Source organism: Pleuronectes platessa, chromosome 6, assembly GCF_947347685.1.
Source record: "Pleuronectes platessa chromosome 6, fPlePla1.1, whole genome shotgun sequence".
Classification (NCBI taxonomy): Eukaryota; Metazoa; Chordata; class Actinopteri; order Pleuronectiformes; family Pleuronectidae; genus Pleuronectes; species Pleuronectes platessa.
In genome coordinates, this window is record NC_070631.1 from 27,075,855 (window position 1) to 27,086,411 (window position 10,557).

Below are 10,557 nucleotides of genomic sequence, written 5' to 3' on the forward strand. Positions count from 1 at the left end.
TGTGATTTCCTCATCCATCTGTAAAACTCTCAGAAATACAGTGAAAGACAAGATTGTGTAGTTCAGCATAGGTCTGGAATACAGTACATTTACATTATGAGAGTTATGTGTGCAGTATGCAACATCACACACAACATCATTACTAATGCCGTAGCCGCAGCCTTCTCCACCTCCGTGGATTCCCCCTCTCACCCTCACTCTTCTTCTGTTTTGAGCACAAGCTCCATTTTGGTTGAAAACAGGTGAACTAAGCTGCTGCATTGCTATAGTGCTTAAACCTGATTGGTGTGTCTACGATTAAGCAATGCTGTGTTTGAACGCCAATTGGTTATACATGGTGTGTTTAACCAATTGGCCCATAGGGTGGTCATTTGACAGGCAGTGCTTAGGAATTGCAAAGAAGTGACATCTTGATATACTTCTGTGTCTAATGTATACAAGTGTGTTTAGTGTTTTGCAGATCACTGTGTGTATTGTTTTGCAAAATGTGTGAAGCTGACATTGTGCTTATAGTGGTGCAGATCTGGGCCCATGTTTTGCTCCTTGAGTGTCAAGTTTGATAATTGTGTAATACTTTTGATTTTAGTGTTTATGCAATAGAAAAAAACCGTAATTTAGATATATGGCCTAATAAAATAAAATAAAAATCTTGCCATTACATGTACATTTTCAGTGACTGAAGAGCTCATACAAAGCAATTAGCGCCTGCCAATTGAATGGCAATTCAGCTCCGATCTCAGGCTTTTGTTGGTGACTTCCAAAACTTGTAGGCGAGGGGGAAATCTGGCTAAAAAGCATGTAGTAAACAAGGAGAAAACGTGGGAGGAAAGTGTATGCATAGCGTTGTGCGTGATCGATTGCATGCATGTCTGTGTGTGTGGTTGTTTTACACACACATAGACATGGATATTTACCCCCGAACCCCTACACTGAACGGACAAGGTCGAGTCGCGGGCTGACCGCACATAGAAATACGCGTCCATTGTGAACAGCCAGGCGACTGCACGTGCGAGAATTAAGGCTTCCACATCCGGCGTGAACCCGGCGTAAGTGTGTGTGTGTGTGTGTCTGTTGTTAAGGGTGAATCCCAGACATAATGTGTTTGGTCCAGTAGCTGAAACAGATGTTGTCTGAGGTAGCTATGAAAGAAACATACTCCATGTCTCAGCAGGTGTGACCTCAGTTCCCTTGCTTCCTACAAGGTTGGTGTGTGTGTGTGTGTGTGTGTGTGTGTGTGTGTGTGTGCGTGTGTGTGTGTGTGTGTGTCTGTGCCTGTGCGTGTGTGTGTGTGTGTGCGTGTGTGTGTGTTCTGTATGTCATTTGGGACCTGTAAGGATGTCCTCTTACAAACAACCTGCCACCTACGCAGCTCCTGTGTCCTCTATGGTTATTTAGGAGTTCTGGATTTAGTTTAGCTTCACTAACACATTAAATTCACATAAACCAAATACAAGCAACACATTTTATACATGAGATCACAAATTTCCTTTGTGATATATTCATTGTATTGTATTACATCAAATGGTGTGAAAAAGCATTTCATACATTACAGTGGATTTAATTTATTTACTACTATCAGAGCTATTTTACCTCCCTTCTAAATGTTGTTTCACAAGTTCAGAGAATACGAACCTTAGGGAAATACTGAATAAAAAACTAATTACAAAACAATCCATTTAAAAGTATAAATATTCAGTGTTTGACATTTATGCCTACACGCAGTAGAAATATTCGACCACAGTCTATCACAAGCTGTAACTGTTCTTTTATATTGTTGTTTATAACCCACAGGAAGGCAAGGAGATGCTTATCTGTCACGTCTGCTCTCCTTACTCATCCAGCTAAAATGTGGTGAATATTATTTACCTGAATGTAGAATCCATTAATAAAACACAGCAATAGAAACCTTTTCCTGATCTGACTGATGCGTAAACTGAGTTTATTGTCAAATCACTGCAAATTGAACTTTTTAGCACACCCAAAGGTCTGACTTAGCTGTGTGTAATGACTTCTTATCAGACCTCCAATTCCTGTCTGGACTGATGCCTTGAAACAATATTAGTCGACAAATAAAGCAGCTGGTGTTGAACGCTTGAAGCTGGCAGGTAGATAAACACGAGGTGCATGCAGCAAGAATGTGTCTTACCTTTGCGCTCCAGTGATTTAATCCAAACAGTTTATTCCATGTGCTTCTCACATCATACACCTTTACTCTGCAACAGGCTACAATTAGCTCCCATGTTAAAGGGAGGAGGGAAAGAAAACCCCAAGCTCCTCCCCTCCCACTGAGAGCAAAGTGCAACTTCCTGGTGTTCAGGCTGGCGGGGCAGACTTTCTGAGGGATAATACAAGTGCTGCCAACATTCACAGTCAAGGGTTAGGAGTGGGATTATTACTAAAGGTTATAGTACACCCAGCTGGCTCAGGGAGCAGCAGTGAGGAGACAAAGAAACCTGTTCTGCAACTTCTCAGGCAGATTACAGCAGAGCTGTCTGAGGTTTGAATGAATGTACTTCACCTATTTACCCAGATGGAAGACAGATCAAATTATACTGACTGTGCTAAAACATTGTGTCTGTGGCAGATACTCCAACACTGCAGTAAATACAACAGACATTTATAAGCATAGCTATTAGCAAAATTTGTATTGTTTGATAATATTGTTCATGTGTTTGTATATGATTAAATAAATATCAAAGGATTGTTTTCTTGTATTATCTGTACATCTTCAATCTACTAGTGCAGTGGCCATTCTAAACCTGCCTGTTTCGAATTGACTCTTCTCTAAGCCTATGGTAGTGCTCCAGAGCTACTTCTCAATTATTCCTTGTCATTTGTGCTCCCTAATCCCAAGAAATAATTAAAGCATAACAAGCCTCCAATATAATGTAACAGTGCTTTCTATAAACAGTGAATAGCGCAGAGTGAAGTTAAATATTTTGAGTTCATCCTACCTGGTTTAGCGGTCATGAAGATTCTGTCATCAAATGATACCGAATTGCCTTTATTACTCTGGTTTATATAAATTTGAATTATTTACTGGACAGTTGTTAATTTTTCATAAATTACATATCACTATTTCAGAGTCTGTTATGCAACGGTCGAACAGCTCTCTGTGCAAAGTTTATTAATAATGAGCCTATTGTCCAAATTGCAACAAATGTGTAACTGCCCTTTCGCTTGTGCGAGTGTGAAACCAATTAGATGAATCTTGAGATGTGTGTTCTTCATACAGACTAGAGTCTGATACATTTTCAAGTCCACTATGAGCCAGTTTTAATTTATACATTTATCAATGGATAATTATGAGGAATCAACCTAGAGGGGAATTTACGTTATGCAAGAAAAAAGTATATATTTTGTGTATGTTGTTGGCAAGTTGATTCAAGTATTTTTTAACTCAATGTTGAATTGACCTTCTACAGCATATTAAATGATTACAGGGTTAGTATATACTAAAGTATCACATTTTTTCCTAAAATAAAATCAAGAAGGCCCATACTTCCAGGGTCTATAAATAATGTAAATAAATGTAACAAAGCAGAAACTGCTATAATTTTGGTTTGGAGTCATCTCCATTTTTTTAATTTTCCCATGCAAAGATCACAGGTGACACAAATCAATGGAGTAAATTCAGTCTTTGTTTTCAAGATTCTCAAGCCCAAATGTCTATTCTATGAGACTGTGAGTGGGCGGAGAGAATTACCTGTTACGGGGGAGGAGACTAGAGAAGGGGAGGCTATATAACGGCTGGGTCAATGTGTACACCAGCTAGAGGTTCTATGGTCCAGTAATACGGCACAACCGAATCAAATATAATTGATTGTCTTTTTTCAGTTCTTCTTTCTGAACTGTGAATCAATTAATTATCTATAGCTTCAGATTTAGCTTAAAATACATTATCGTATTATTTAACTTGTTTATTAATTTGGTTATTAACGCTGAACTTCAAGAAATAATCCTCTTTATTAAAAAGCAATAAGGTTGGAGGACAACCATTCTACCCCTCAACCACAGCCGCCCAATGTGACCACAGCATTAATTAATATGCAATAAACATGAACATATCAACAAAATACATTTTCTCTGCTCTAACATAAATCTCAGTGAGGCTACGGGCAAAAGATTCATTCACAAAGTGCTGTGTCCTTATGACAGTCAAGTTCTCACACACCTTACCTTTTATTTGACAGTTTGGTTATAGATGGTTTGTGAATCATGGTCCACACTTGAAATTACACCCCCAAAAAGGTGTACAATATATTCTACTTTGTTGCAATTGAATTTCAATGTCAATGGACTTGACAGGATATCAGATTATACTTCTCAATATGAGTATATATTTACTTGTAAAAATAGCTTATTAAAAATAAAGATGATTATGAAAAGAAAGGTTCATAGTTCATTGGCCTTTTTCACAGCAGACATGAAGTAGTTGGTAAATGCAGCTGCTGGCTCAGTTGTATTGCGTTAGAGTCTTACTTAATGTGATTAGTAACGCTTCATCTATTGTAATTTAGTGTCAAAATGTCTGCTGTGAAAATGGTCTATTCCTTATCATAGAAAGTGAGCTTGTAATGTCCCCTCCTGCCGGTTGTGGCGCTGTAGGTGATGAGGTTTACCATCAGCCTTCCTCGTTTGTTTACAGAGCAGCAACTTCCTATGTGTCCTTTTGGAGGAAGTTGCGCTAAGTATTGTAGAGAATATTGGTGTAATATAACGGCATGATCCGACAGATGACCACTGGATAGCAGTTAGCCTAGCCTAATAGCGGTGCTGTGGACTCTTTAGCTATAGCTCGGTAGGTTTTTGAATGGCTTTGACAGGAGTGATTGACAGCTGCTGCTTTGATACAACGGTAGAGACGCAGGTTTCAGAGTGAAACTCTTCGGTCAGTGGACATGAATATTTCACCGTGAACTGCAACTTAACTGCGTTTGCTAGCGTCGGACATCGTCTTCTGTCTGTTTCGAGCTAATGATGCCCCTCGGCCCTGCTAACCATTCTCAGTTGATTCGCTCCATCCAGAAGGACGAATACTATCAAACTTTCCTGAAAAACAACAGCAACGAAGCTTTTCAAACACTTGCTGGTGAGTTTGTGTCTCCTTTATCCAGCTTACTCTACTTTAGTATGTAACTTTAGGTAGCTTTAGCAAATGTAGGCAAAGTAAGAGCGTCCTATCCTTTAGTCTGGATTGAAGACTGAATGAATTACTGTGTTTAGTCACCGATAATCAAATATAACCGACTGACAGCCTCTCCTCAGTTTACAAATATTAATACATCGTGTACTGGGTCAGTTAGCAGCTTTGGTTAGAGCGTAAATTTCTAAATGTAATCGTTGTGATGGAAATGCTGATGTTTATGGGTGAAATGCAGTGTCGAAGTTTATGAGCTATTATTTCCTAACACAGCTCATTGTATCTAAACTCTGTGTTTAGATGTTAGAGAGAACCATACTTCTTTCAACACTTTCCATGTGTAGTTTATTCTAATCACAAGTCTCTGTCCACCATTAACACAAAAGGTCTAATAGCTTTTTTTTATAATGTTAATTGAACTATTTCAATGTCATGGCTGTTTCATGTTTCGTGTAAAAGCTGAGCTGGTCATTCTCAGAATGACGATTGTGTTCTGTGCAGAGCTTAAGCATTTGTGTATTATTAAAGTGTGGTATTGTTTGTTGTTTATTTCCTGTAGGTTCCAAACGATGGTTGGACTGGAGGAAAGAGATAGAGCTGCTGTCAGATTTTGTCTACTATGGTTTAACAACATTCTCCGGTAGGGACCTACCACACCATCTGACTTCACTCACTGCATGTTTCACTATTTCAATTATTTATGGCAGCAATTGATTTAAATCATCCTATGCCTCAGGTTACCAAACTCTTGGTGAGGAGTATGTCAGCATCGTGCAGGTGGATCCCAGTAAACGGCACATCCCCTCCCGGGCAAGACGAGGCTTCTTTGTCCTCTGTCATGCCCTCTTGCCGTATCTCCTGGACAAAGTCCTGGTGTGCCTGGAGAACGAGCTGGATGGTGGGCAGGAGAGCCTCAGCGGTGTCAGGCGGCGGCAGACAGCTGCCGGGACATGGAGCCTGGAGGCTTGGCTGAGGAGGTGGGTGCAGACAGCAGTGGGGCTGTTGTCAGAGCCCCAGAGGAAAGCGTACCTGCCGGCCATTTGTGTCCTCCGACAGGGTCTGACCCTCCTGCACCAGTTCCATTTGGCTCTGTTCTACCTCAGTGGCTCTTTTTATCACCTATCCAAGAGGATGGCTGGTATCAGCTATGTAGGTAACTTTTATTTTTTCTACATGTTTTACATATATTTCTGACATTAGACAAAATAGAAAAATATTATTTTTTCCTCTATTTTATAAGTTGGCCAAATCAAAGAGTGACGTTAACTTATTTTACATTAGAGGGTGTGTTGATGAAAAGACTTAATGTCAAAAGAAAGTCGGGAGGCTCTGCCTCGGACATTTGCGTTCAAACCTACAGCCGCTCTGAAGAACGTCCACAGATTCTCCAGAGTTATGTGCATGTGTGGAAGCAGCTTCAGCCCATTCTGACACTTCTGTGGTCCTGACTCACTCACTCACTCACTCACTCACTCACTCACTCACTCACTCACTCACTCACACACTCACTCTCTCACACACACACACACACACACACACACACACGACACATCTGCAAATAGAAACTTGGTAAATACAATATAATTGAGTTGTTGTGAACAGAATTTATGTATGTGTGTATTTGCATTTAGAGCAAAGAAATTAAATCTACCCACAGGAGAAAAAAGTAAATATTTCAATGTCAGGAGTGAAGAGTAAAACTTGCCACTGTCCATGGGTGTCGCCTGGCTTGGGCATCCGAGGCAGTTTTGTCTTAAGCACCGATTAATTTCACGTTCGCCACTTTCACCTGTAAATACCTTCCAAACGGAACATCCACTAGAGGTGTATAAATATTTAGATTCTTAGATGCAGACGTGGAAGACTCAGAATCGATCAGTGAAAGAACATAATCGATTCAGGTTCTCTGCTACATTCATTGTTTAATCGATGTACCACCGCTGCATAATTATAACCACTGCTGCTTCAGGATCAGGACAGACGCTCATTAAAGGTCCGGTCGTCCTTTGTCAGAGTCTCTGTCTAAGCCTGCTTTCTCCTTACTCGCCCTCTGACACTTTAACATTAAACACCATCACTGATCACAAATTATTAGGGCACATGTAGGACTGACGTTAACTTTATGTTTGTTGGATTCACGCTAAAATTTAAGAGACGCACGTTTAAACCTGCTATACAACACGAGACATAATGACGCGCACATCAGGGTTCAAGTGACCCGAATAATCTGTAGTCATGATCCAACATCGTTTATTTACTAAATTCGTTTGATCATCAGTTTTTTGTGATGAATAAGAGATGAGCAGACTCCTGCAAACAGAAGTTCCTGTCACAGACAATTGAAAAATTGAATTTCAGGTGCGAAGAATTTTCAGAACCACCTTTTTGGCTTGAGCAATGAGTCTTAACAGTTATATTATCTATTGTTTGAAATCTCAATTTTAAAAGGAACTAAAGCAGTCAAATAAATGCGATGCAGTATAAAATACAACAATTCTCTCTGACATGTATATACTCACAGAGTAGAAATATAAAGTGGAAACTTCTACTTGTCTACTTTTGGGACAGATGTTAATATCAGGACTGAACAGGGCTTCGGACACTTGGTCCCACACCCTACTGAGCCACTCTGACCTTGTTAGATGTAGCTAAGTGTTGCTTTACATGTGATACTTAAATGTAAACCAGTTTGATGTAAATCACTACTTCACTGATTTATTTCACTATGTTTATCTACATTCATTTCTCTGTGTGTGTAGCTGCATGTGATGGGGCGATACAGCAGTGACGGGACCATCAGGAGCAGCTACAGGCTGCTAGGTGCCGTGTCCCTCCTTCAGCTGGTCATCACTGTTTGTCTCCAGCTCAACAATTTCAGACAGAGACAGAGAGCCAGGACGGAGTGGAAGCTGTACAGAAAGCTCAGGTACAGAACAGACCGAAGGACACAGCCCACATACTCTTTGTCTGGTAATGATGACAAGGCAGAATGTTGGATTAAAAGGATGGATCCTTTTCTACAGAAACTATTTCAGTGTTGAAGTGAGGTTAAATTGTGGCCTGTAGAAATAATAACTATATCGATTTATATTGAGACATATTAACATGAACTTGATAATTCTGCTGACCTTGGAAAATTGCCCATTGTGTTTAATGCGTATTTTTTTTAATTTAGAACGTCACCAACATTTTAGCCAATCTCATCAACTACGTCTCAGAGTCTGATTGGGTAATAACAACAATAATGTCTTTATTTATATAGCACTCCTCAAAACACACACATACCCCGTTCCCGCCCCAACCAGCTGGAGATGAAGTGAGAACATTTTTGGTTAAAGCCGAATTCGAGAGGAGAGTTAACATGAACAAGGGCGTCTGTGGCTGAGGGGTAGAGTGGTCGTCCTCCAGCCTGAAGGTCGGCAGTTTGATCCCCAGTCTGACCCATCTGCATGCCGAAGTGTCCTTGGGCAAGATGCTGAACCCTGAATGGCCCCCCTAGAATATCAAAGTGCTGCGAATAGATGCACTGTATGAATGTGTGTGTGAATGGGTGAATGTAAAACTGTACTGTAAAGCGCGTTGGGTGGTCATCAAGACTAGAAAAGCGCTAAATAAATACAAACCAAAAACCATATCGAATTTGTTTACGAACAGTAGCAACAAAAGGCATATTACTATCTGTAATTGGACTGAATATTCTTAAAAATGATGTAGCTGTATTATACTGCTATTATATTTTATTAGTATTTCAGTGGTAAAATAATGGTCTGAAAATTAGGATAAAAATATAATTTATCGTGATGATTTCTGGGGAAATATCTTGTCCAACAAAAGTTGTTGTCGTGACAGGCTCAAGTAGAAGTCATCCAATTGGGACCTTTGGGAAACTTTGGTTTGATCATTCTTTTTGACTTGCTAGCTCTCAGCAGCTGAACCATACAGAAAGTCTTGGATGCTGATTGTACCCAATCAATATTTGCATTCATCACAAGCTATTGCGACACGCCAGGCTAGTGCAAATACTACACTACTTTGTGTTGTAGAAAAGACCTACATTCAACACATGTCATGAACTCTGTCTGTGCAGTCCTCAGCGCACAAAGAGCTCGAGCTCCAAAGTCGCCCGCTGCATCCTCTGTCTGGAGGAGAGGAGACACTCCACCTCCACCCCCTGTGGACACCTCTTCTGCTGGGAGTGCATCACAGAGTGGTGCAACACCAAGGTCAGTAACACAAGTTACACAAGTTACACCTGGTTATGTGCAAACAGTACTCATGATGGAAGGGAATCAAAAGCAGCTCTGTTAATTAAGAGACTTTTGACTGTTTTGTAACACAAACATCTTAAGGTCACAAGTTTTGAGGGATTATTTCCTAACAGAGACATACATGTCTTGAAACTTAAGCCTTTTGTCAAAAAGATAGTATTACCTCCCTCAACCACAGTGGAGCTTTAATGGTTCTCTTTGGAGTTATTGACCTCTAGTGCTTAAAGGCCTGCATTAAATACAAACTCCTCCTTCTCACCTGTAAATCCCTCCACGTCCTAGACCCACTATATTTTACCTACCTCCTCCAGCCCTACACTCCAGTCAGAATGCTGCGGTCCTCGAATTCAGGTTTGCACTCTTTCCCCAATACCAAACTGCACATTTTTGAAGACAGAGCCTTCTCTGTTGCAGCCCCTACCCTCTGGAACTTTCTACCTTACGAAATTAGCAACGCTGCATCTTTGGACAGCTGAAAAAAACAACTCAAACAAAACCTGGTCACTGGGCTTTTGGCCGCAGTTAATGCTCCACCCTGCTCTTTATTTCTATCCTGTTTTGTGTTATTACTTATTTTATTTTCTGTTCTGTCCTCACAGACATATGTATAGCATCCTTGGGTCTTTTGAAAGAGGCTATATAAATGCAAGCTATTTTTATTATATGTGATGACACATGGTTAGAGTGGTGAAAACAACTTTCCCACTCAGAACTATTGAAAAAAGTACAGATATAGACACTTGCTGACCCTGGATGTGTAAATTGAACATTGGCATGTGTTTTTGTGTGATGCTTGTTACAGGCAGAGTGCCCCCTTTGTCGGGAGAAGTTCCAGCCTCACAGACTGGTGTACCTCAGGAACTACAGCTAGATCTACAGAGCCAGACATCACACATACACAGACTTTAATACTTGCCCCTCTGGAACACAAGAAGACCGAAATAATGTTTTACAACTTTAACTTGGTGTTCCAACATATTGTTGCTTCTTCAGGTTTAACCTTTGTTATTTTTTTTTGTTTATTAACTGAAGAGAAGCTGTCGAATTAAAATGAAACTTTGAATTGTCTCAATAAAATTGTGTAAATATCACTTCTATATAAAACTTTACAAAGAGGATAATAAATTGCAGTTCATTTACAGATTA

At 40.1% G+C, this 10,557-nt stretch overlaps 2 protein-coding genes across 6 annotated transcripts in view; one reads left to right on the plus strand and one right to left on the minus strand.

The window, feature by feature from the left end:
* Positions 1 to 2,301, minus strand: part of plch2a (phospholipase C, eta 2a) — a 199,706-nt gene extending 197,405 nt beyond the window's left edge. Inside the window, exon 1 of one of the 4 annotated variants that reach the window (XM_053424354.1) lies at positions 2,147 to 2,301. The gene's annotated coding sequence lies outside the window, so the exon portion shown is untranslated. The remainder of the gene's footprint in view (positions 1 to 2,146) is intronic. The other 3 variants (XM_053424358.1, XM_053424357.1, XM_053424361.1) reach the window with 3 other exon arrangements.
* A 2,340-nt stretch (positions 2,302 to 4,641) lies between these two features.
* pex10 (peroxisomal biogenesis factor 10) lies at positions 4,642 to 10,557 on the plus strand. Of its 2 annotated transcripts, XM_053425554.1 has the most exons (6): positions 4,642 to 5,092; positions 5,703 to 5,783; positions 5,880 to 6,292; positions 7,903 to 8,069; positions 9,231 to 9,366; positions 10,214 to 10,557. In XM_053425554.1, exons 1-6 carry the CDS (start codon positions 4,978 to 4,980, stop codon positions 10,280 to 10,282), a joined length of 981 nt encoding a protein of 326 aa, XP_053281529.1. In that variant the 5' UTR covers positions 4,642 to 4,977; the 3' UTR covers positions 10,283 to 10,557. The 2 variants fall into 2 exon arrangements, with proteins under 2 accessions (XP_053281529.1, XP_053281530.1); XM_053425555.1 differs by lacking the exons at positions 9,231 to 9,366; positions 10,214 to 10,557 and adding an exon at positions 8,406 to 9,224.